General features: G+C 40.7%; 4 protein-coding genes across 4 annotated transcripts; 1 reads left to right on the top strand and 3 right to left on the bottom strand.

Moving 5' to 3' along the window:
* Positions 1–1146: 1146 nt before the first annotated feature.
* Positions 1147–3989, bottom strand: LOC112274106 (nuclear poly(A) polymerase 1). Its single transcript, XM_024503272.3, has one exon. It carries the CDS (start codon positions 3457–3459, stop codon positions 1744–1746), a length of 1716 nt encoding a protein of 571 aa, XP_024359040.1. The 5' UTR covers positions 3460–3989; the 3' UTR covers positions 1147–1743.
* A 1695-nt stretch (positions 3990–5684) lies between these two features.
* Positions 5685–11365, bottom strand: LOC112274105 (long chain acyl-CoA synthetase 9, chloroplastic). The gene is made up of 11 exons (XM_024503271.3): positions 10357–11365; positions 10079–10159; positions 9617–9880; positions 9152–9283; positions 8623–8796; positions 8081–8310; positions 7587–7704; positions 7145–7276; positions 6745–6879; positions 6437–6643; positions 5685–6272 (listed from the first exon to the last, which is right to left on the bottom strand). The coding sequence occupies exons 1-11, from the start codon at positions 10810–10812 to the stop codon at positions 6108–6110; spliced, it is 2094 nt and encodes a 697-aa protein (XP_024359039.1). The 5' UTR covers positions 10813–11365; the 3' UTR covers positions 5685–6107.
* Positions 11366–13073: 1708 nt separating this feature from the next.
* LOC112274104 (uncharacterized) lies at positions 13074–17617 on the bottom strand. The gene has a single exon (XM_024503270.3). It carries the CDS (start codon positions 17366–17368, stop codon positions 13178–13180), a length of 4191 nt encoding a protein of 1396 aa, XP_024359038.1. The 5' UTR covers positions 17369–17617; the 3' UTR covers positions 13074–13177.
* A 3375-nt stretch (positions 17618–20992) lies between these two features.
* On the top strand, positions 20993–24519 carry LOC112273947 (uncharacterized). Its single transcript, XM_024503029.2, has 11 exons — positions 20993–21348; positions 21696–21783; positions 21942–21998; positions 22141–22213; positions 22332–22419; positions 22638–22706; positions 22940–23010; positions 23194–23279; positions 23533–23669; positions 23814–23903; positions 24068–24519. Exons 1-11 carry the CDS (start codon positions 21226–21228, stop codon positions 24326–24328), a joined length of 1143 nt encoding a protein of 380 aa, XP_024358797.1. The 5' UTR covers positions 20993–21225; the 3' UTR covers positions 24329–24519.
* Positions 24520–25656: the final 1137 nt, after the last annotated feature.

Raw genomic sequence — 25656 nt, forward strand, 5'->3', positions numbered from 1 at the left:
ACAGAGGTAGAGTGTTGTTAACAAATTTGCAAGTTATTGCCACTATTCCTGGTGGGGGAGCTCTGCCATGCAGTGTTTCAGCTACCGAAGTAGTCAGGTAGATTCCACAGACACCAACAATTTTGCTTGAGGAACATCGAGATTGATTCCAAGTTTTTTTGAGAGTTGCTGCAAGTGGGGATTTTATTACGAGAGATTCGGTTGAGCCTGGGATAATTCGGAGCTGGGACAGAATCCAGTGCAAGCACAAATAGAGTGCCCCAGGTCGGAGATCATGCTGCTTCAGAGCATGAAACGAGCACATGTGTAATTCGATGTTGAAGGAAGGTTTTCGACCGCCTCGTGAAAGAAGCCGGGATGCCAAATCGTTCCTTCTTCTAAGCGCAATTCAAAGGAACATTTCGTGTGAATCCTCCTGCTCCTCGGGCATGTCGTGACGAATTCAACCCCGGCTGATTTAGTTGCCAATTTCTCCAGGTTAGTTCACTTGTCAGATTTTGACCCCTATGAGTTGATTCTGTAGAGAGTTGCTCGGCGAAGGTGACGCTTAATAAGCTCCGCCATGGCTGCAATTGGCCTCTGCCATGAGGTGGAGGAATTGCATAATTTGACTTCTCTTGGAGTCTCGGTAGAGTTTTTGCAGCCGCAAGGAATCTACACCCGTTGGTTGTCAACGCCTAGCTCGCGAATGAAAAGGGTGCATTCATAATTCAGACTTCTTTCCGGCATTTCATTTTATAGGATGATGAAGCAACGTTCCAGCAACACGGAATGAAGTACCAATAAAGTTACACTGAAGTTGGTTAGGGATAGTGAATGCGGTAGTGAAACGTGAATCAAAGGAACTTAACGAAACTTGGTGATGGGACTTTACGTCAATTGGAGTGCGTGAAGAAAGAAAGTAAATACAGAAGTGAACACAGGCAACAAAAACACACATTCAAGAAATATAAATGACATGTATTTTAAGTGATGGGCAACCCACCACTACGCTAGTATAAAAGAGCTACACACTACCGCGTCCACTAAGAAGCCCCGTCATCTTCCACTGTGAGGACTGCAGCAGCAACAATATTGCACGACTGGCAAAATTGGGCGTTGAAAGAGAATAAATACTGGAAATGAATAACAACGATCTTCAGCGAGTGGAGAAACAGTGATTGTCCATTGGGCGGAAACCGGACAACTTTATTGCGGTAAAGGACGATGGGCAACCCAACAAATACATTGCAGGTAAATGTCATTAGGAACACAAAAGCGTGGCTAGCCAAAAAAAATTATCATACAAGCTAAAATACTGAAGGACATATTACACGAGATTCTGGACTCATCCTACTCTTTTTTTTGTTCATTTTCGATGCTGAAACTGGGTTTAGAGCAACTCATTTTCCTACTCTGCTAAACTTGAATTGTTTCAAAATAGTAGCTTCCTCACTCCGACCTACCCAGAGCATTCAGCATCATAATTCCTTTTAAACTGGTTCTTCAAGGAAATTAGGTGATCTAAGAACCCTACAAGCTGTGCTGATTCAAAGATCACGCAATTTCCAAGGAGAAAACTCTATGGCATCAATAGCAAACTACCCTCTAAACTCCCCCAAATTACCGAACTCCGCTGTATTCACAGAAAATCTACCCCCTTGGTGCTTGGGCGTGGGAATGACAGGGTAAATGACCTCCAAATTACAATACAAGATTCCTGCAAATTATTAATGCCGAGAAAGACCCTCTCCACCTTGACAGTCAACTCTCAGACCTGAGCTCAACCCTAACCCTTTTCGAATGGGGTCCTCCAAGTACCCCGAGACTCTCGGCACCCCTCTTGGTGTCGGGAATCGAGAGCTCAGGCTCTTTACTTTCTTTTCCATCGGAGACCTTTCCGTCACTCGGTGGGGTCACAACAGCCCTTGTGCTCGCTTCCGGGGACAGAGAAGTCGGTACGTTATCCATGTTAGGCCCGGACCCTGGTCGCCCACTCAGGAGCGGGGGCCTTGGAGGCCGTACTGGACGGATCCCATTTGGAAAGACATAGGTCGGTATCTGCTTCGGTCGGACATGCGACACACCGATTTTCATCGTCGGCTTCCACAATAAGTACTGATTAACTGAGTGTTTGAATTCAGCTATTGTGTGACACATGTCAAATGGAGTTGAAGAGTGTTGAGCACCTTGCTTACGTTGCAAAGCCACAAAGAAAGAACAAACCTGAACTTTCTTACTTGTGTCATGAAAAGCATTGGGGTGTGGATGACACTGAAGCATACCGAAGGTGTCTTTCTCCACTTTGAGAATGAGCTGTCTAAGCCGCGATTCTACCCAGCCTTTCCAGATTCTAAGATCTTCCTCGTCTCCTGCAGTAATCTCGATTTGTAGGTAGTTTTTGTAACTTTCAAAGAAGGGGTATGGTTCAAACAACTTACTCCAATCTGCCACTTTGGAGTCCAAAGAGTCACAAACGCCATCCCCACGCTTAAACTCCTCCGTCATCACCCGCAAAGTGCTGTTGGAGACGTTGAAACTTGAATTTTGACAGGGATACGTGGGGGTTATGATGGGCATCAAGTGCGACCTGTCTCTGGGGTTCTTGCGTGGATCCCAGATGGGAAGACCGAGAGAACCCTCCTCGATTGCACAGAGCATCACTGGGTTAGGCCAGCGCCACTGCTTGTAGACTCGAAAGAACCTCGACAACAGCACGCTCGGCACAGCGTTAGGGTATAATTGGCAAATGCGAGCCACAAGCAAAGCCCAGTTAACACCTCCCAGAAACCCGATGACATTGGAATACACCCCTCGCCTCTTGGCCCACAGCTTGACATACCTCAGAGTAGTCCGAAAATGCTCTATATTAGGCACCAGGCGCAGAATCCGATCCGTAACCCGGCACCCATTCAAACTCCGCACGCTCTGCTCGTCCACGTTCTGCAAGATGCTATCTTGCAGAATGTCCAATTCCTCAGGGATGACCCACAAGGGCAGGCGTGCGTACAATAGATCAATAGGGATCCCATTGAATTCAAAACTCATGACAGGCACATGAGCGTCCGGCACGGTGTGCAGCTCGGTGACTCCGTCCGTCTTCTGCAATAAATCATGCAATTCCACGAAGAAATCCTCCTCACGCGTCACATAGCAGGGTCCAACACACAGCGTATCGATATCGGCCCCCGGCCCATGCACGCCAAGCCGATAGGACCCAAACGTGAAAATCTTACACCGCGCCTCTCTCACATACTCGTCGTTCAGCCCTTTCATCCGACTCACCATCTTCACCCACACATTCACCAGCTCATCCAACAGCCCCAGAACCTCCTCCCGCCGCACCTCCTCTTCCCGGCTCCCCTGGAGAGCCAGCCCCTTCACAAACTCCTCCAGTTGCTTTGTGTTCGCATAGTCCACCTCAGTCGGGTCGGCCGTCGAGATCGGCTCGGTCACTCCCAAATACCGATCCCCGTCCATCGCCACGATCGCATATAATCACCACTCCTGCTCTCCTCCACTCTAACCCTAACCCCGGCCTCTCCACTCCTCCAGACTTTCAAACCCGGTTCCAAGGTGGCGAAGATAACACACGGGGGAGGGAGAAAAAAATAACGAAATACCAAAAAAAAACCAACAAACAAACAAACATAAAAACAAGAAAACAACACACACAAGAAGAAGGAGAAGAAAAAAACCCAAAAAAAAAAAAAAAAAAAAAAAAAAAAAAAACTAATCCTCCCTATACCCCAAAGTCTCGCCCTCTTCCTCCGTCTCTCGCCTCCTCCGAGTACGCCTCTCGCTCGCCGTGCCTTGCGACCAACCAACCAACCAACCCTGCGAGAACAGACGTCGATGGTCGTGGGATCCGATTGACGACTGACTCGCAAAGATACTCACAGATACAAACACGAAGACGACGAAGTCGACGTCGACTAAGCACGGCTACCGACGCAGGGCACTCTGCCTCTCTCTCACTCTCTCTCCCGCAGGCCGCCTCACTCCACACACACACGCCTCTCCACTGCTCCGACTCCTCCACGTCCCGTTTTACTTCCGTCCGTCCGTCCCTTCGTTCGTCCGTCTGCGTGTCTGTCCGTCTGTCTTTCAGTTCGTCTTTCTATTCATTCAAACGTTCGTTCGTTCGTCAATGATGTTGCTTGTTCTTTGTCATTGCTTGTTGTGGTCTCACTTCAATTAGGGCGTGTTTTAGGTTTTGTTGGGAATGTTGCACTTATTAACAACTGACTTGAGTCTACTATAAATTTCAGCCACTGATTACTTAAAAAAAAATTAACACAAAGTGTATGGAGGTTTTTGTACTTATGGACAAATTGAATGATGGGTTAAGTGATGGAAAGAAAGTAAAAGTTGTGAATTTTGTCAATTAGAATTTTACAAATGTTTATAAAGAGTGTAGAACTTTCATACTTAAGGGGGGTCTTTATATTTAGGACACAAGATGAGAGGTTGCAACTTTAAAAATTGTTAAATTGGGTGAAATTGAGGAGATTGTTTATTCTATCCAATTGAGGATTTAATAGTTGTGACCTCTCACCTTGTCCCCTAAGTATAAAGACCTTTATTACAATATATTTAGATGGATTGAGCTATGAGTTGAAATTTGAATCATTTTCAGGTTTCACCAATAATAAATATATATATCTATATATATATATATATATATAAATGGGTTATAGTGTGTAGGACTTCCATGCCTGTGGCCATAAATGTATACATTTGATGATGAAAAAAGAGTAAAAGAAACCATAACAAAACCAAAACATACAAAATTGAAAAGATTAAAAAGGGTTACATAGTATCAACTGTTTGTATTTTCACAAGTATCCATATTCTTTTTGTTACAGTTGTGATTGTTAAACACCTTGATTTGTTTTTGTTTTGTTTTTTTTTTTTCCTAAGACCTGTTCGTTTGGGCAATTGAACTCTGAAACTACACTGACTGATTCCCTTTGAGATAGAATTTAATGTAACTGAAATAATTTTCCTGTGGTGAAAGAGACCCCAATATTGAGAGCATGCAAATAATAAAGAAGGAACAGAGGAGGGATGATCTGCTATGTGTTGGGGACTTGACTGCAACTTCAATAAAAGCATAAATATCATGTCATATCGAACAGACACATGCACAATTTGGATCTTCTGCGGATATTGACATGCTCAAGGTCACCATATAAATTAAATGTAATCTTGAACTATGCTCAATTCATCTAGCTTTCAGAAGTTGGCATTGAAAAAAAAAAAGTGCAATTTCATAATGTTTGTTGTTATAATGCTAGAAGTTGGGAGGTGTGAAATATCAAGGATTTACTTGGACAGGATCAAAAGTACCTGATGCTCCAGTAAATTAGTTCACTGCAAGAACTTAACAAGCATTATAAAACAAGATTCTTAAACCTCACACTGACAAAAATATTGCAAAATCAGCTACAGTACCCAACCTAGATTGCAATATCTACAGTGCCCAACCCAGATTCAATCAACATTAAATCAGAAAATTATATTCAACAACACAGAGCCCAGCACATCATGAAATTGCACACTAAAAAATGCATGCAATGACAAGATCGCATGATCATATTTTGTTCACTGAGGTCGTTGACAACATCCACACTTCTTGAAACTCGACGCCATACAATACAACGCAAAAATTTACCTTAAATTTGTGTCAATCTAGCAGAAAGTAAGGACGAGGAGCTGGGATAGAATTTATTAGTAAATGATCCATGATACAGATGTATATCTACTTCTGAGTATATCACTAGGAATATCTTACTGCATAACCAACCCAAGAAGAACATGCAAGATAAACATCATTATTAGACTACTATGCTGCGAATCATCCCCAAAAGCATGCCATAAGCAATTAATTTTACACCTGCTATTCAGAATGATCTGGTCTCAAGACTATCTCCAAAAATCATAAAACAAAGAGGATCCTCGAACCAGTAACGTTTTCCAACATCTATCTCCCGAACGAACAACGAGGCATGGGTTTAAGCGTCTAAAAGCTCTCCAAAAATTCAACTCCAGCAAGCTCTTCATGCAGTTCCCATCAGAAAAAAAAGCTTCACTAAAATTGTTCCATGATATCATTGTCCTGACACTTACTGATATAAAGATTTTAAATCCTCGGCAAAAGTTTTTCTAATGTTCTCTCTTTTCAGCTTTAAAGCAGCAGTCACCAGACCACTCTCGGGGGTCCAGAGCTCAGACATCAGCTTAATCTTCATTGGAATCTCAAACTTCTCCAAACGATTCTCTTTGCCAATCTGCAATAATTACATGCGGAATATTTTAAAGATTAGAACGGTATAAATAGATCATAAGACTGGTATCCAAGAGCTCAAGGAAGACCACATTTAGGTGCGCTCTGCAAACACCGACATTGCTTTGGTAATAAGAATCTCTAAAAGCAACGAAAACATCAGCTTACCTTTGTGAGGGAGGATAAAACCTCTTTGATAGCCTGTGTCTTTGAACATAAATCAGCAAAATCACTGTAATCCACATTAGCGTCCTGAGCCCAGCCTTCTAGTGCCGATTGAGATACGACGACAAGAGCTACGCAATAGCTGTGAAAAGGATCTGCGTGTAGCATGATGTTCTCCACATAAAGACTTGCTGAAAGCACAGCCTCCACCTGTTCCAACACCAGGTTGTCATAAGAAGCATACTCCACAGTGAAACAAAAAAACTTGACAGCATGAGGACAGTAACGTGAGGTATAGATTACAGCAGCACCTTTCCCAGTGATATATATTCTCCATGTTGCAATTTCACAATATCCTTCTTACGATCAATAATTTCTATACATCCGTCTTCATGAAAGCGGCCAATGTCTCCCGTATAAAACCACCTCATCCCCTTCTCATCCACCTTCATTACAAACATTAGATCGAAAGTGGTCAGTATTTGTAAACAAAATATTAATGCATCTCAACATGCGACATCTCAGACCAATATACTAAGACATTCCTTGATTTTTGAACAAACCTCCGAGGGTCACATGCATTGCATACAGTTAAGTGCAGCTGCCAAAATGACTAATTGAGACTCGAAAAAGATGGGTTTCAATTCTCTAAAAAAAATGTAATGCACGAAAACCTTTATGACGCGAACACTGCGTGTAAACCAGCCATACCTTGTAAACCTCGTCAGTTTTAGCTTGATTTTTGAAGTATCCCATAGTCACATTAGGCCCACCAATCACAATTTCACCTCTTGGCATTGGAGCGTCTGTGTACTTGTAACCACCCTCATCCCAGTTAACCAACTGCAGCCAAACCAATTTAGGATTTGTAAATAACAAATAAGTGAAATTCTGAATCTTAAGGGGAAGAAATAAGAAAATCATGCAATACTTCATGTATGTCAAATGCTAACCCTACACCGGAAAAACACCTTATACTGTAGATGGATGGATATTGAGGCTGCAACAATCTCATCCAAGGTTGTAGTGAGCTACTTTAAGTTGGTCATAGGTGGTCAAATGAGCCACAGTTAACATGAATTATTATGGCCACCAGTGAATACTGTGGCCCACAATGTATGATGTGCTTAATGTAGTGACTAGAGGTTGACACCTTTAAGTAGCACACTGCAACAGGAGGGCCTACTCGGCCAACAGTCATATCCTCCCAATTACTGAATGTTCCACCTGCACAAGTTTCGGTGAGACCATAGCCCTGGCCAATAGGACACCTGCAATAAGAGTTCGTCAGCCTTGGGATTAGACATTATGATAAAAATAAATAAATAAAAGGTTAATTCCACATCTACGTTTTGCTTGAAAACCGTGAAGAAGTCCTACTAAAACTGCCTGTCGCCATGAAAATTATAATGTAGCGCCTTGCTCGAGTTTGTGTGTTAACGCCACAACTTTACAGACCAGCAGATTGGCGTTATGTTTAAGATGATTAGACAGAAATATCTTTTAAAACTCAATTGACAATTTTACCACTTCGAATGCAATTAAGGGTAGCTGAGGTGCCGACACAAATGTTTTTTTATTTGTAAGAACTCTGAAAAATTATAGGAAACGGATGTGTAGATTTTAAGGTAAGCAAAAAAGTTGTACCCAAAGCAGATATTCATGAATCGTTGAGTGTCTCCTGAAAGTGGTGCACCCCCAGAGAGCATTCCCCTGACCCGCCCTCCAAGAGCAGATCGAATCTTTCTAAACACTAGAACATTCCAGAGCATTGCCTCCAGACCCCATGCACCAAACCAACTCCCTTCGATGGCAGCAAGCCTTCGGTAGTAGGCCAATTCAAAAAGCTTCTTCGTGATCCCTCCCTTAGTGTTCACCTGCTCATTATGAGATATCTCGAAGTATTCAGATATCATAATCCGATGAAATGGAATAAAGGACCACAATAAGCAAATAACTAAGGAACTTCTAAAGTTGAAGATAATGATTGAGTTTCATTTCAGATAATAAAAATAACTCATCATTGTACCGCAACGATTTCTTATAGAAAACCGGTGAAAACTATTACAAAGCGTAGACTCATTGTAGAATGCCCAGTTGAACTTGGATATCAATCAGGGTTCGCAATCATGAATTAGAAAAACAAAACAGCTCCAATGATATTCGGTTGATCAAGCCAAATAGCAGACCTTTTTCCTCACACCATCTCGAACACGATCCAAAATTGCTGGAACTGCCGACATGAGTGTAGGCTGAAGTTCAGTTGCGTCTCCCTTGGTACCAAATTTTATCTTGCTTGAGGTATCTGTCAAGGTCAATGGAGAACCATATCCAATAGCAGCTCCTGCTGCAAAAAGTGTCGACTGCGCATCAACCAAGCCAAGTTCAGAAATTGTATGAGATTGGTTGAAAAGAGCACCCTTGTTTATGAACAGATTGCAAACGGTTACTATAACCGGCTGAGTAATAACTTCTAGTGGCTGGACTATGTATTCATTATTTTAAAAAATTATCAAAAATTATTTTAGATGAATAAAACAAACTTGAGAAACGAGATTTACTGCGACCGCGATTTCGGCGATATTATGGCAACAAGTTTCTCTGCAACTCAACCAGAAGAGCTTCCCTAACAATCCGTTCATTCATAGATTCAAAGAATCACTCGAGGTAAAGGTCAGCATTCAATAACGCATAGTAAAGCTAAAGAATGTCCACTACCTCCCCTGCAAGTTCCAAAATATGTGCGAGAGGCAAGTAGGCAAGGTACACGTCGCTTGTATTCAGTTTTGGTACTGAAGCAGTTACTCCAGCAATAGTGGCCACTATGTTTTTATGCGACATCATCACACCCTGGATATCAGCGAAGAAGAGGTGAGTTAGGTCACAGCTGACTCATTTTCTGGAAAAACACACAGATTCTACTGCAACACAGTTAAGTGGAGAAAATAAATAAATAAATAAACAATTTAAAATTAGAATTAAAGAATCAGGAATTATCCAATCAGTCGCTTCACAGTTGATAACCTAGGAAACTGTCAATTCATACGAAAGTTACGCATACTCTATTGAAAAGTTTTGTATTGAGGACAATTCTGAAGGCATTGCATTTAACCAATGTCTATCGTGAAGAAAAAAAAAACAAGAATAAAAATAAAATACTCCTCAAGACCACGCTCCTATTACCTTGGGCATACCAGTGCTCCCACTGGTATACATGATGACAGCGATATCCGAAGGGCGGGGCATATCAGGCTGAGCAGGTGATTGTTTGCCAAGCTTTTCCACATGTGAAAACCGGGCTATGACCTTTCCCTCCATTGATGGCTCAGAAGTAACCGTGTCATCATCTTCCATATAAATCACCCGTTTCACAGTTCCGAGTTTGTCACTAAGATCCACGATCTTTTTGAGCTGCTTAGAATCACAGATTACTGTAGAAACTTCCGTCTGGAATAAAAAAAATCAAAAATCAAAAATCAAAAAAATCAAAAAAGTCAAAAATGAAGAACACCAAGATTTTTGTTCCAATGAGAAGATATGAAGAAAGGCATCCTCAGATTGCAGGTCCTTCGAACACAGAATATCGTCTTCAACGAAGATTCTAAAGCATATCCATGATTGTCGAAATTAAATAAAACCCATTACCTCGGACAATGAATGGACGAGAGCATCCTCTCCAAGAGACGCATATATGGTAACCACTGTAAGGTTCCGGCGGAAACACGCCTGCACACACAGCCACGGAGAACTCTTGATACAAAAAAACCAATGCATTTGAATGCGGATAAGCCTCCTCGAATATTTATCCGAGGAACTCCTCATAGATGATTGATTAGCGCAGGATCATATCTCTCGATGGAACATACAATCCTTAAGTATCAGATCATATACATTAAATCGCAGCTCTTGGATCGGAACAATACCTGAAGGGCAAGTAACCACTCCGGTCGAGTTTCGGAGAAGATTGCCACACGTTCACCTTGTCCATGACCGAGCGCGACGAGCCCAGATGCAAAGTCACTGGCTCGGAGAAACGCCTGGGCGTAAGTGGTCCACTCATATTGCCCCAACGTCACCTTCTCAAACTTTCGGCCGTCTTCGGATACTTCCGTCTCACGTTTCAACAGTACCCGAGTCCCCAGAAACCGATTTCCCGAATGCTGCGCGCAAGACTGCTCAAACAGGCTGGCCAAAGTGTCAGCTCCCTCCCTGGGCGTCTCCACCAACTTATCGAACCGCGCATTCCGCTTAGTCAATCCCTTCTCTCCACCCACATTCTCAACCGTCACTGCCTGCTGCTTAATCCTCTTCTTCTTCCTTTCTCCCAGCAAATACGTCGTCACCACCACTGGCACCAACACCACAAAAAACGCCCCCATCTCTCTCTCTCTCGCTCTCTCTCTCTCGCCCACCCTTTCTCCCTTTTCTTCACTTCGCCCTGCAATCTCCCCCTTCAATCAACCCTCATTGCTCATCCTACTCTCCCTCTTCACAAAATTGCGCCTAGATCCCTCCGCCACTTTCCTTCACCTATTCAATCCCAACACCCTCGAACTCATCGCCCCTTGCAACATCAACACTATTCCCGAAAAAGAGACCAAGGAAAAGTCCGACCAAAGCTCACTTCCGCCACTCCATCCCCACTTTCTACTTCCCTATTGTCGCATGTACACCACCACTAGCGGGGCCGCCAACGCTCCCCGCTCCGTTACTCGAGATAAACAAATAATAAACAATAATAAGTAAATAAACACGTCACGCAGGCGCAATGAGAGATGCGGAGCTACGTTGTGCGCAACAACGATGTTGAGAAGGAAATCGAGAAGAGCGCAACAACCAGGGCGGGGCAGAACAACTGCAGCGCAGTGCAGTCAGAATCGCAGTAGGAGTGCGAGTGGACAGACCCAACACAGATCGCAGAAACAGAAACCAGAAACCTGGGACAGCAGCAACTGAGAAAAAAAAGGCAACTAGAGCAACCCAGCCAGAGGACGGGCAGAGCGGGCACTGTTGGGGTGGGTGGGTAGCAGGGTGCCACCCTCAATGCTCGACCAACCGACCGACCGACCGACTTAGTGGAACCAAAATGCACACAAGGAACTGCTCTGCCCCTGGCGTCCTCGCTAATCCAGTCGGAACCCCCCTCTTCTTACCGACCTACCTATCTACCTGCCTGGCTGAGTGGCTGGTGCTTTGATTGGCTCCTGCTGCTGTCTTCTCTCTCAGTTACGCCACTCATCTCTTCTGCTTCTTGTCCTGCCACATCCGCATGCCACACCATCCATCCGGTCCTTTACCTCACCCCACGTGTTCGGCTGGGGGCGGAGGCCCTCAGGAGCCAAGCCTTTTTGCCTTTGCATTACTTCTTCCTTTCGCCGTCTTCTTTCCCCTGAATTGTGGGGCCTTCTTCAAAGCTGTGAAAACTTGTGTTTATCTAAATTTGGTGTTGTCGCTGCCCTTCTGCTTGAGCAAATCACGTCGGTAAATCCGTTTCTATACAATTTGTGCATAGCTATTGGTTTGAGAGTCTGTTGTTCTTATGAGAAAATTAAAAAGAAAAGGGACTTATCCAAATTCTGTTACAACGCGTTTCTTTTTTTAAAAGCTTACGATTTCAGAATTTAGAATGTTCAATGTTGCATTTTTGTGACTATTTATAAAGTCACGGTGAATAACAGCTTGTTTGAAATCCATCATCTTTTTAAGTTTTAAATTATTTTTTGGATGAGTTAATGTACGTGATGCAGGTTTAGAATACCATGAACACGGTTATTACATTGAATTATTATCATTTTTACTATTGCAAAATGAAGGATATAATGTCATATCAATGTTGTAAAATACTAGCCTGGTTTCCAACAAAGAAAGACAAGAAGCTGTATAAATCTAAGGCAAGGTTATGAAATACAAATCTCATCCATGAAGGCAAGCCCCACATTATAAAATTAATTCTACTCAGTCAGACTAACAGTAACTTCTGTCTATTTTTACCAGGTTGATATGTTTCAGATGATTGTATTTCACACACACGAACACACATATATAAATGTATATACATACATAAATTAGTATAGAAATAGTTAGAATACGTCAATTTTTGTGACAGTACGAAATAGTATCTCCAATGCGCCTTCCGGAGTGAGAATGTTGGCACAGGCTTCTTTCTGAAAATGTCACGCCAGCAGGGGATGGCTTGTGGGTGCCATGAGTTAGACAAAGTACTATGAAAAGATTGCGGTGTCACCAGCTGATTCGGTGTGCTTTCGTCGAAATATATTTGTTTTCACTACTGGCCACTTGTCACATGACCCTGTCACGATTGGAGGAGTCTGCGCAGCTCATCGATATGGTGTCTCGTCGTCAACCTTGGTGTGGCTCGTATTTCACAAGATCCAGAGTCTCGGGTTCCAACGGAAATGAGGGTGGCTTGCTGGCCGAGGTAGAAGGCATTAGTGCAGATAGCAATGGACTACGGACGAATAACAGGAATTGTTGCTGGTGTAAAATGGTGCACATCCAATTGCCTGAAAAAGCGATCCTCTACTAAGCTGAGACTGGAAAAGAAGCATTTCTAAGACAGCAGGACAAAAATACGAACAGTTCTAGACCGACTTTGACCATGATACAAAGATCCGAGGAGTATACCAAAAGAGTTGATGTAATCAAGAAAATGATTTACACGATGAACTACAAGGTCTTTGAATACAGTATCCTACCCTAGCCTTCTAAAAAACCTGGGTCTTACTAACCAATAGGGTACGCACCCATAACCGCTGTCTTCCGGTGGTACACATCTTGAACAATGTGGACCATCTCCTGTAAGCCTCTCACAGGATAAGCCCCTCCTATTTGATGGACAGGTCGCTGAGTTGGTTGAGTTGGCTCGTCCAAAACCAAGGACAGATCAACTGGTCTTTGAAGGAGCAAACGGAACGTCGGCAGAAGCTCATAACAATTCTCAAACAGAGAACGCCGGCAAAACACATACAGTCCAAGACGGGCACGTGACATGGCCACAACTAATCTTCTCACATCCCTAAGATGACCTACAACTTTCGTGCGCACTAGAGATAGCAAGATGAAGTCATTCTGCTGACCCTGAAATTTGTCAACAGTTGTCACCTTGCTAGGCCGACCAAATAGAGGGTTGTTGCTACACTTCCTAGCAATAACGTCACGAATGAGTTGCTTCTGACCATTGTATGTAGTCAGGATAGAGATTTTCTCTGCTGGGTAGCCAAGCAACCGCATGTACATGAACACACTCACCACGTACTCAGCCTCACCCAGGTTCTGATAGAAGTATTGAACAGGCTCAGTTTCTCCAAATCCTTCGTAATCCTCCACATTAACAAGCTGATACTCATAGCTGAAACCAGCATTGGCCAAATGGTATGCAGGATCTTGCAGAACGTTGGGAAGATCTCCAAGTTCCTTGTATCGCCAGTTGTAAAGTTTTGCGATGCTGGGCCGTGCTCTGCCCTGAGAGTTCAATTGGATGTACGGGACCCCTAACCTCACAAATCGAGTAAATAGACTTTGATCCATATGACTGTACTTCTGAAAAGCCAGGTTCTTCACCACTGGAGGAAGCTGGTGATGGTCACCAATAAGGATGCAGCGCTTCAATCGGGCACGGCCATCCGTGTGTCGCTGCAGCAGCATGGGAATAAATGTCTCAATCTCTAAAATCTGAGCACTTTCCTCCATCAACAGATTATCGTACTTGAAATTTAGATCCAGGAAATCACGTCTTTTCAGAGCAGCATGGGTGCATGTCATGGCGACAATCTTGGCCTGCTTTGCCATCAAATAGTTGGCACGATCAGCCGTTGATTTCAATAACTCAAATGCACGACATTCTTCAAGTTCTTGGAACATAGTTTTTAGGTGCCGGAAGCATCCTTTGGCTGCCTCCATGTCCCGAACATAGGATGTCCCCGAGAAAAGGGGCCGCGGGGTATCATTGAAGTATTCCTTAAATGGAAACCTCTCCTTGACAACGCCCGGATCACGTGATTCTGCACATCCTGCCATAAACTCTTCCCATCGCGACAAAACATGCAGAAGCCAAAAATATGCTGCTGTCTCACAAGTATATGCAGCATCTTCTGGCACCTTCAATGTCTTTGCCAATCTCTCCACCTCAGACAGCAAATCCAATCTCCGTTTCAACATGGCATTCACACGTCCTTGACGACTAAAGGAATGATCCGTGTCCAATTCTTGCTCTCCCTGACCAAGACGCAACAAGTACCTAGCTGGAACATCCCTTTGCATGATCTTCTCAAAGAGGTCATTTAGAGCCTGATTGGAGTGAGTAATGATCAATGTTCGCTGCATTGGACAGTTATGATACAGCAGATGCAGAATCTGCACGGCTGTGTCTGTCTTCCCAGTTCCTGGTGGACCAACAATCATGGTCAAGCCAGGCTGCACTCCTGAAATAACAGCGTCTACCTGTACAGGTGTAAACTTCACAGTATTCTGCTTCGGTTGGTCTTGTGGGTAAGGGCCAGGATCTGGAGGCACATAGGCCTTCGCCACAACTTTCTGCCTTTCGGAAGTGGGATCTGCTGCACCATCTGCACTTACATCTGCTCCTTTTCTCTTACCCGACTTAACTTTGTTACCTCCACTTGTACTCTTGGGCAATATCACATGAAACGGTGGTTTGGGTGTGAGATCTTCATCACCATCTTGGGTCACAAATTGCACGTCACACGAAGGAAAGCTCTCTCTAAGATGTTGAGCATCCAAAAACGTGTCCTTAAAATCTACCAGCTCGAGAGGATCAGGCATGTTTTTCCACTGAGCGGAAGCAGGGTTACCATACCCAAGAAGAATATCGTGCAACCACGTTGGCACAATCAAGTCCTCATTCATCAGATCTCGAATGGACTCTAATATAGCCTTGAAGTTGTTCTCTTTTGGCTTTCTCCGCATCAAAAGATTGAACGTCTCGTAAACATTCGTATCCAGATCTCCACTTGCAGCTGCATTCATATCCAGTTGATACTGCACATTATCAAGGCTTACAACAACAGTCCTTGCTTCACCAGCAGGTGGTTTCCAATCCTCACGCTTTATCCTTCCAGTAAAATCGTTCATGAGTGTCCCTTCTTCATCATGCAATTCAATAACCTCACAACCCCGCACAAACTGAAGACCAAACTGTTCAGGGATACTTAATTTGGCCAACTCCTCTTTGCCTAAAATGGATGATGGAACTCTGACAGTAAGTAAGAACAAGACATCATGCTCCTTCAAAGCGTCCCATTCTGACCGATTGTCTCCTCTCAATCCTTTGGTGGTGAAGCCAACTTCTGCGATTACTGCCGCTGGTTTGTTTTCACCTATTTTAGCAGCCTTTACTTCCGTAATCTTGAAACTTTTGATTGGGTTTGCCATTTTGGCCCAGCCGGAGAAAACCGTTTCACCATCATCACCGTACCGTGCACCCATCCGCTTCAAAACGTCATGTATGTCCTCTCGGATTTCATAAGTGGATTCCAATCTAAAAAGATTGAAATTACGAAGCAGATAATCATGAAGAGTAAGGAACTGTAAGTTTAACTTTGGTAATGCAAGGGGCCCTGCGCCTGTATAATTGATGCTTGGGACTAGATTTTCATCCCACATCACTTTCTCATTTGGGTACAGGGGCAATGCATTAATTGATTCTCTCTGGGATTGCCGCCTTTCGAACGACGTCACGAGAAGCTCTTTCAAAAAATCAACCCTGTCAGTCCATGGGTCTTCGGACGACACTAGCTGTAAATTTCTGCAAACCAGATCCTTGAGCTCCTCGGCACTCAGCAAAGATATCGCCTTGCTAAGCTGATTCCTCTTATCTACGAAACCAACATTGGAAAGTGCCAAGGACTGAAGTTTTGGAACCGACTTGAATAAACGAAGCTGCAGAGCATGCACGCGGGAGCTATGATTAAGCTCCACATCCTCTGGGCTAAACTGCGTTCCTGTTTGATCGTTGATTTCATAGGTTTGGTAAAATTCAAGAAGATCGATAAGCTGCCGGAACAAGGCCCCACGTGGATGCGCATACAGGGCACTCAATCTGCTCTTTACAACAATCGCTCTATCCTCCACTAAAGCCCTAACAAATCTCCTGGTTGGAAGTTGACTCAGTAGGTCGATGAGAAACTCTGCAAAACGTTCACAGAACAACTGAGAATCAAAGTCCACGGCAGGAGTACTTTCCCCCTCACCCTCCATATCATGGTCTTCATCTGTTTCAGACCGCACAGAAGATTGTAGTATGTCCAAAAACTCTTCCAGCAAGTTCGGTAGAAATCTCACTTCTAGCTTCTCCTTGACATTAATAGCACCTCCACGTTTTCCCTCTCGTGCCTCTCGCTTAAGCAGTTTTCTCCAGTGATCCAGCAGCTGAGGATGCTGACAAAACTCCATCCTGACACGCCCAGGAGACAGGCTATGCCAAAGAGGCAACGAAACCAATTTCAAAACCGGAATACGGACCTTCTCATCCTCCAAACTCTGAAAACAGTGAATCATAAATAGGAGGTAATTTGTTTTCTCTCGTATGCTCATCGCCCGTGCCTCCTTGTCATCCTTCAAAGACAGGACCCGATTGAAAAATGCAGGAAATACATCCTCACGCTCATGAAAACAAGCCCAGGCCGGAACATTTTCTCTAAACTTCTCATTCACCATCAAAATGATCGAAAGGACATGCTCCAGCGACGCAGTCTCCGCATTAAACCGCGGCCACAAATAATTCTCCAAATACTGGCTAATCTCTAAAACCCTAACCCTCTGCGAAGACGTCGCCACATTGAGCTCATTCTTGTATATCTCAACCACGAGGTTAGGGTCGAAATCCTTGCTGTTCCAACTCTGCCACCGCTCTCGGTACTTCTCCAGCTCCTCCAGTGTCATCTTCACGTGAGACATTGTGAAAGCCTTGCGCAAATGCAAAAACCCTAAAACAAAAACATCAAAGGAACCCAGAAAAAACCCGCAATATTTGCAAGCTCTCCTTTGTTTCGATCGTCAGTTAAAAGCTCAATCTATCAGTACAACCACCAAACCGAAATGGGCCCAACAATTTGTGCCCTCGAGCGCAACGGACCAGCGGGGCTTGGAATCCTATCGCACGTAAGCCCCGCATTCAGGTTGCGATGAGGCCCCTTCTTCCCCTTCCAGTGAGGCCAGAGCCTGGTGCTTCAATCGGGAAGCAACTGGGGCCTTAGATGATGGACTCGCATCCAGCGGCTGTGGCGACCCTCTGCCTTTCCCTCCAAAAACCCTCGATTCACACCTTCTGCAAAGCAAAGTTCGTTGCCGACTCCTAAGACAACGAATGTCATCTCAATGCGGATACTTACATTCATCCGCTTCTCATCCAAACTCATAGTTTTTTTAAATCTGAGAAAAAGGAAAAGTTATGCTAAAACTTTATGTCTTTGTTGATTAACCAAAGTATCCCTTGTATGCGGTTTAATTGCCCAGAGCTGTTCAAATTTTTCATCACCCGAATTAGGGTTAAGTTGTTTCATTTAAGTTTCAAATTATGTATATAAAACAAGTATTGCTAGATACAACAAATGTCCTATCAGTTTTGATATTTATCTTTAGACGAATTAGTTCAATTAATAATATTCAATAAATCATTAGATGTGTGTTTGATATAGAGATTGATTTTTTTAAAGTTTAAATTGTTATATCTTGAAAAAAAAATGATAAAATTATAAATAAATATTTAAAACACATTGCTGATATTATAAATAAACACATTGCTGATAGTTAATGAATATGTGGGGTTCAAGAATAGATTAATGACTTCTAGGAAATCAAAATTTAAAAACTGATATTAAATTCCTGTTCAATAAAAATCAAAAAATCAAAATTTCCAGTGTAAATTAAAGCAATGTGTTTGATATACTCCAATTATCATCAAAAATATAATTTTAAATTATAAATTATAAATTTAAATTATTTTAAACTAAATTTAAAATAGACTCATAAAATTTTATTATAAAAAAGTTGTGGCAGAAAAGCTTTATATTGGAGTATAAACCTGGTATAAAATAAAATACTTTTCTACAATATTTATATTCATTGTATACTTTTTGGGCTATGGCAAATATTTTTTAACTTCATTCTTGTTCATAAAACATCTAAAATTTTACACAACATAAAAATAATCTCGCATTTTTTTTTCTTTTATTTTGTAACATTATCATTTATTTTAAATATAATGTCATACTCTAAATACTTTTCTAAGTGATTTAATTCTAAATAGACCTAAAAACGATTTAATTAAAATAAAAATAAAAATAAAAACAAAAATAACAAAGAAAGATGTTTTTTGTAAAAACCTTTAATGCATTTGGGGATTCAAATTTGATATAAGTAAAAAATCTTTAACATTTATTGGTCTGATGATACATTTATAAAACATTACTATTGGCTCGCTTAGTAATCTCTAGCATCAAAATTCATGCAAGAGAATTAAGAAGTTGAGTAAAAGAACTCACAATACTAAATTTTGAGTAAGAATCACAACGTGCAACTTTAATTCTTCTATTAAAAAAACTACTAATCAAACAACAATTAATCAAAAGCAAAACACACCCAACTAATTCTTGTATTTATTAAAAAATTCTTCATTTAAAATATACTAAATTAAGATTATTTCCAAAAATGGCTGGATATAATTGGTTAGAAATGCAAGACTTGCTATTGATTAAGTACAACAACAAATAAATCTTAAGAGATTAATTTTTTAATCTACAAGAGAATTGTAAAGGAACTAAATTACATTAAACAATATTAGAAGGGATACTAAGACATACATATCTAAATGATGTCCTAATTTGGTGATTTTTTACAAAAGAAAATGTAACTTAATTAATGTGATTTTTTTTATTAGTAAGATACATATTTTTAAGAATATATCTTTACTTTTTAATATCTTCTTAAAGTTATTATAACAAATTATAAGTAATCATAGAACAAAAGGCCATTGTTTACTTTAAGAATTGTGTTTATTATATTATCCATATCACTTACTACCAAATAGCATTTACTTTTAAATTGCAAATATTCAAATGCAAAATATTATGTCAAATATCATTGTCAATAAATATAAATAAACAAATATATATATATATATATATATATATGTACATATATATATATATATATATATATATATATGTACATATATACATATTTTAGGTAAAACTATATCTAAAATTTTCAAAACACTTATTAAAAGACTTTAGTATAAATCATATTTTTAATAATTAATAAAAATAAATATTATACTTATAATAGCATTCTTTATATGACTAGGAGCATGTTGAATTAAAAGAATTTGTCAAGAAATTAACAAGTTTTATAGTGAAATACCTAAACTTCCAACTTAGAATGTATTTGTCACTTTAAAAACTCAATAACAAAAATATGTGTCAAAATAAAATTTCTATGCTCTTGAAGTGTTGTTCAAAGGACAAATAAATAATAGTAATAATAATAACAAAAATGGTTCAAAGTCTTTTTTTCTCAATGGTATTGCTAATGCTACCACAATTTTTGCTATTGCCACCACAACCTACCATCCACTCAATGCAAAGTCCCTCACAATCTTGTGCACTTCTATCAAATGCTCCTCTTGTACATTCTTGTCCTCATATGTGATGCATCCACCACTCTCTTCACAACTTTGTGTGAATGTTTCTTTCTCATGGAGCTTGACACTACTAACACCTTTGCAAACAATAACACTTTAATCACCTACTTGCAAAAAAGGCAAACTTAATTGCAAATTATACCATTGTGATAAAACATTATGACATTTCCCCAATTACCTTACACTAAACTAATATGATAAATGGTAGATTGTGGTAACAATAACAAGAAATATTATAGCATTAGCGATACCCACTCTCAAATCCTCAATTCACTTGTGTGCTTTCTGCAAACTCTATGTTCACAGTGTTAGAGATGGTGTAGAATACATGAGAGAGAAATACTTAATCGTCCACCTATTGCAGTAAAATGAAGAAGCCCATGTTGAAGAACAGAACTTTCTTTCTTCCTGTTCCACTCACTGCAATTGTCTTTTCTTAGAATCATACGTACAGCGCTCAGAGCTCAGCTTCGTGCTCCGACCACTTGACTGCAGTCACCACCGACGTCGAGTTTCCAAAGAATCGACACATGACATGACGATCGAGTTTTGCACTCCAGCAATTGTAAAGGAGCACCTGGATCAAACTTACTGAAAACTGAGAATAAGATTGACTACGTGTATCGGTGCCTCACGGGTGGCATTTCGAGAATGGATTTTGGCATGGAAAAATATAATTTTCGAGAAAAATTTAGCTCACAAAATCAAAGCAATAATAAATCGGGACTCAATATCATTAAGATTTTTCAGAATGGCGGCACGTTTCGTGGCTTCAGAGCCGAAGGATTGTAGCGCACACTGTCGGTGGGCCCGACCACCGCAATTCAGCTATCGGGGGGCGAGAAAGGCGTGGTTGAATGCCAGCCTCAAGTTCTTAGTTCGTCCATTTGTTGATTGCGTTGGCGTTTTCAAATGGGTCATTTAGAGTATTCGAGATCGGTTCGATGCTAGTAGTTGTCAGGAATTTGCAGTGAGATTCGAAAACGCTGGTACTTTTCAAGTGGGGATGGTTTCGTGACTTGGCACTGAGGATTTGAGGTTGTGAACTACTAGAGGTGATCAGATTTCTGCTTCTAGTTGGCTGTCATTTTCAGCCTCACGTGATTGTTTCTCGATGGCGATTGCTGCAACTTGTATTGGTTCTTTGTTGCCAAGACCTTCGTGGCGCATCCCCAATTCTGCGACGAGGCTTGATGAATTTAAATTTCAGTCGATGTTGGCAAGAAAAGTAGCTAAGGTATGGTAGTGGGTTTTGGTTTGGGTTGGTCATTATTACGACCCATTCTCACAGAGGAAATTGTGCATTGTGCATTGTTGATTTTGGCACGAGTAGATGTTGATCGAAATCATAGAGAATAGGTAAGCGCTCCTTCGGGTGCCAGCCAAATTGCTTGCTTATCTTCAGCCCTTGCAGATCATGAAGTCAATGTAGTTGCGATTGGGCTTGCTGTTTCAATGGACGCCACGTCCTGAGGATACTCTTGGCGCAGCTCAATTGATGGGTAGCTCTGGTACATGAACTTGCAGCTACATTTTTCTGTTTGTATTCTAATGCCCAATTGTCGTGTATTGCTGTGCGGACAGAAAAATTGTCGCAAAGGGCTGTGTAGGGCGATGCAATCTTCGTCATCTTCTAGCCAGCGACATGTAATCATCACCGGTGGAAACACTGGTACGTGTATGAAGCCCTTGGAATCTTGTTTTGTGTGGCTGCACAGGGGCTTACGAACTAGGTCTGATTCGTATATTGCAGAACAGTAGTAGAAACGCGAGAGGTACTCGATTTTGTAGCTGTAAATTGGTGGTTTCCTTGATCACTTGCTTTTCCAGGTATAGGAAAAGCTACCGCCACGGAGCTCGCAAGGCAGGGCATGGCTGTCACCATTGGTGAGAATCACCGCACGCATTGATGCTATTTCTTTCCTATCTGATGTTTTGCTCATCTTGCAATCCAATTCAATCATTCAGTATCCCTCAAGGTGCGACCTTCACTCGTATTCTTGACATATTTATGGTTGGCTCAAGGCAGCGTGCAGAAACGTAGAGAAAGGAAAGCAAGCTGTGGCAGATATTATTCGAGAATCTAGTAACCCCTCTGTCAGGTCTTAGGTGCTTCACTTGCATTCGGAATTTTTCGTGCGTTCGCTCAAAATGAACAGCATTTAACTGTCAGTGGAGTTCACTGTACCATCATATTGAAAACTTGCTGGAATTGGACAGGGTTATGGAATTAGACTTGGCTTCTTTTGCGTCGATCCGACAGTTTGCAGCAGGGTATTTGCACCTTGGTCTCCCATTAAACTCCCTTGTAAGTATTGATCTTTAAGTCTTTTTGCCAATTTTCTGAACTTGGAAGTTCTGTGTAATTATTTCAAATAACTTCAAATTCGCTCTAATGCACTGTAATCAGTACCTACATCGCATCGTGAATCCTGTCCGAGGTTTTCTTCCCAAAAAGAGTATTATGTAGATGATTTAGTTTATAGTTATACAACAATGGTTGAATCTTAGCTATGATTTGGACAGGTGAATAATGCAGGTGTAATGGCATGTCCTCAACAGTACACTGTGGATGGCTTTGAGTACCAACTCGGGGTTAGAGTCTCTACTCTGAACAGCCTGTGAATTGATGGAATTGAACAAAGCTTGATTGATCTATTCTGCAACTGCGACATTAAGCGATGAAATCTGCATTCGAGTTTAGGCTCTAAATGGTAGCGCCCTATCTACGTGTAAGAAACAAGTCTTAGATGCAATTTTTATGGCTAATCTTTGAGTTGGTTTGAGCTTCTATATATCGAAGGTTTGATGAATTTATCTTGGTGCAGGTGAATCACTTGGGCCATTTCCTCCTTACTTCCTTATTGCTCGGAAAACTCAAATCATGTGCCTCACCAGGGTAAGTGACGAGTCTTCATCAGACGAGGAGAGTGTCTTTTAGTTATTTCAAGTTTAGAGTGATCACAATCGATTTTGTAGAGTCTCCTGGAATCATGTCACTTCAAGCTGTGACTAACTGGAGTCGCTGGTTTGGAACATTGTGTAAGTCGGTTTTTTGATCCAACCGACAATGGTGTTGCAGAATGAAGTCAAGAGTGGTGGTCCTGGCTTCAGCAGCTGAGCGAATTGGGAACATTGACTTCAACGATCTCAACTATAAATCTCGGAGTACTACGACTTCCAATCTTCCGGATTCATTTTTTTACCTCGAGACTTCAAGAATTACAAATCCGTGCTTGGACTGTACTCATAGAAAATTAGGAAGCGTTGCTATACGGTGGCCCTGTTGAATGCAGTTCACGTACGAGGCACGGCTGTCAAATCTCTACAGGGCTAACATTAACAGTAAAGTATATCACAGTAAAGTAGATTTGTTTCAAAACTTGAACTCATTTCGGTTTTGGTGTTGGAATATGTGCAGGTTACAATAATTGGCTAGCTTATGGGCAATCGAAATTAGCGAATTGCCTTTTCTCCCTCGAGCTTTCACGACGCTGCACATCTTTGGGAATTCCTGTTACGTCAAACAGTATGCACCCTGGCATAGTGGACACTGAGGTTAGTCCTTATCCGGAGCGAGATTTTGTTGATACTATAAGGCTTGATTTTATAATCTAAAACGCAATGTTGGGCTTTGAATGTGTATCGCCGCCTTTTATGAACTTTCAGATTCGATTCTTAAGCTTGATATGTCTGTTGCAGTTGATTCGATACGTGTTTCCTCAAGCATTGGATAGGAGTCTACCATTTTCGGGTTTGAGGCCCGTAGTGACTAAACTGTTGGGCTTAAAGGTATTTCTTTTGGGAACCACTGGAGAATCTATCACTTTAGAAATGGATCAGTCAAGTGCACTTCTAAAATGGTGTTTCCAGCAAGGCACGCAACTGAGGATAGGCAGCGTTTAATGCGCAACCCATTACTGGTTTTCATAGTTGCACTGATGGTGTTCGTGCAGACTCCCAAGCAAGGTGCATCAACATCAGTATACTTGGCAAATTCTTCCGAAATGGAAGGTCTCACAGGCGGATACTACGAGGATAGCCGAAAAGCAAATCCCAGTGCTAGAGCTACAGACACAGAACTATCTTTTAAACTGTGGGCAGTTAGCGAGGAATTAACAAATACAACAGACATTCTGGAACCCCTGCAGTTGAGTGCCCGGGCCTCACAAGGAGTGAGCATGATCAGTCACCGTTTGACCAACTTTTCCAGTTAAGAAAACGCTCTGTTTCTAGGGGGTTTTCAAACAGAACAAGATAACCTACCACCTTCCTGATGAAATATGTGTATTATAATGATAGAAATTGCTACGACGAATCGTTTTGAGAGTTAAGCTACCAATCAGTGTACCTATTAACTTCATGCTACCATCAACAATCAGATTCAAGAGAGGTAATTTACTGTCAAGTCGTGAGAGTTGCTTCGAGCTGAATTATTTTAATGCCTTAATAACAATTTAGAAACATGCTCCTCTAGTCTATGTATTTTTAGTCAATATAGCTTTTGTTGCAATAATTTTTTGCCTACATATTTTTTTCCTTTTGTGAATAATACTATTGCTCAACAGTGCAACACAAACAGAAGCTACTCAATTAGTTTAAATTCTACCATTTAAGCATTTCAAAAGTTATTCTTGATGTATATATATGTATATTTTGCTTTGACAAAGAATAAACTAAAAATATTTTTCTATTTAGTTTATATGTTTATTACATGAACATTAGAAAAATAAACTCTATACTTGAACATCATCAAATTAGAATAAAGTCCTTGCTTTTGTATGTATACAGTAACAACAATATTTGATGCATCAATTAATAATTATCATTTTCTTTAAGGTTTTAACTTAATTCTTCTCCATTTTTTAAAAATTATTTTATTTTCAATTAGCATACATACATAAATATGAATCATATTTTTATCAAAATCTTAAGCATCTTTGTATGAAAACTATTATTGTTGTATGAGAGCATGTTATGAACATATGTTTTTTACACCTAATCTTTCTCAAAAATAAATTTAAAGAGGCTTCACTATTTGTATATATATAACTAAAATGGTTTTGCAAAATTACATTCAACATTAATGTCTGGATACTTATGATAACATTTTTTAATCTTTTTATAAATAAAATATTATTATTTTTTGTAGCAATTAAAATTATTTAAAAAGAAATTAATGTCTGCAGATATAAAAAATTCAAAATTAAAAATCATCATTACATGGAATGGTTTAAATATCTAACAAGATATGAGATTGACAACTATAGATGTAATAACCAAATTAAATTTTTATTGAATTTTATTTATGTTAGTAGTTAATATTTGAACATAAAGAAATGTTCAATAAAAAATTTGTGATGTTCATAATCAATTATATTATAATACAAAACATCTATAAAATCATTTCAAATTAATAAATTTAAAAATTATATTATTATTTCTTAAAATTTTATATTATATAAGTCTTTTGTAATACAAAAATCTTTAAAATATATAAAAAATTAGGATTTTAAAGATATTTATCTTTTTTGAAACTTCACAT

This window comes from Physcomitrium patens, chromosome 21, assembly GCF_059467195.1.
Source record: "Physcomitrium patens ecotype Gransden chromosome 21, ASM5946719v1, whole genome shotgun sequence".
In the NCBI taxonomy this organism is placed as follows: Eukaryota; Viridiplantae; Streptophyta; class Bryopsida; order Funariales; family Funariaceae; genus Physcomitrium; species Physcomitrium patens.

Excerpts from the sequence above, each read along its gene's own strand:
- LOC112274106 (XM_024503272.3), bottom strand. The coding sequence starts at position 3,459 with ATGGACGGGGATCGGTATTTGGGAGTGACCGAGCCGATCTCGACGGCC.
- LOC112274105 (XM_024503271.3), bottom strand. The coding sequence starts at position 10,812 with ATGGGGGCGTTTTTTGTGGTGTTGGTGCCAGTGGTGGTGACGACGTAT. Across the intron at positions 10,160-10,356 it reads AGTGGTTACTTGCCCTTCAG|GCGTGTTTCCGCCGGAACCT; the intron begins GTATTGTTCCGA and ends CTGTGTGTGCAG. Across the intron at positions 9,284-9,616 it reads GGAGCACTGGTATGCCCAAG|GGTGTGATGATGTCGCATAA; the intron begins GTAATAGGAGCG and ends GCTGATATCCAG.
- LOC112274104 (XM_024503270.3), bottom strand. The coding sequence starts at position 17,368 with ATGTCTCACGTGAAGATGACACTGGAGGAGCTGGAGAAGTACCGAGAG.
- LOC112273947 (XM_024503029.2), top strand. The coding sequence starts at position 21,226 with ATGGCGATTGCTGCAACTTGTATTGGTTCTTTGTTGCCAAGACCTTCG. Across the intron at positions 21,349-21,695 it reads TGGCAAGAAAAGTAGCTAAG|AAAAATTGTCGCAAAGGGCT; the intron begins GTATGGTAGTGG and ends CTGTGCGGACAG. Across the intron at positions 23,904-24,067 it reads CTAAACTGTTGGGCTTAAAG|ACTCCCAAGCAAGGTGCATC; the intron begins GTATTTCTTTTG and ends GTGTTCGTGCAG.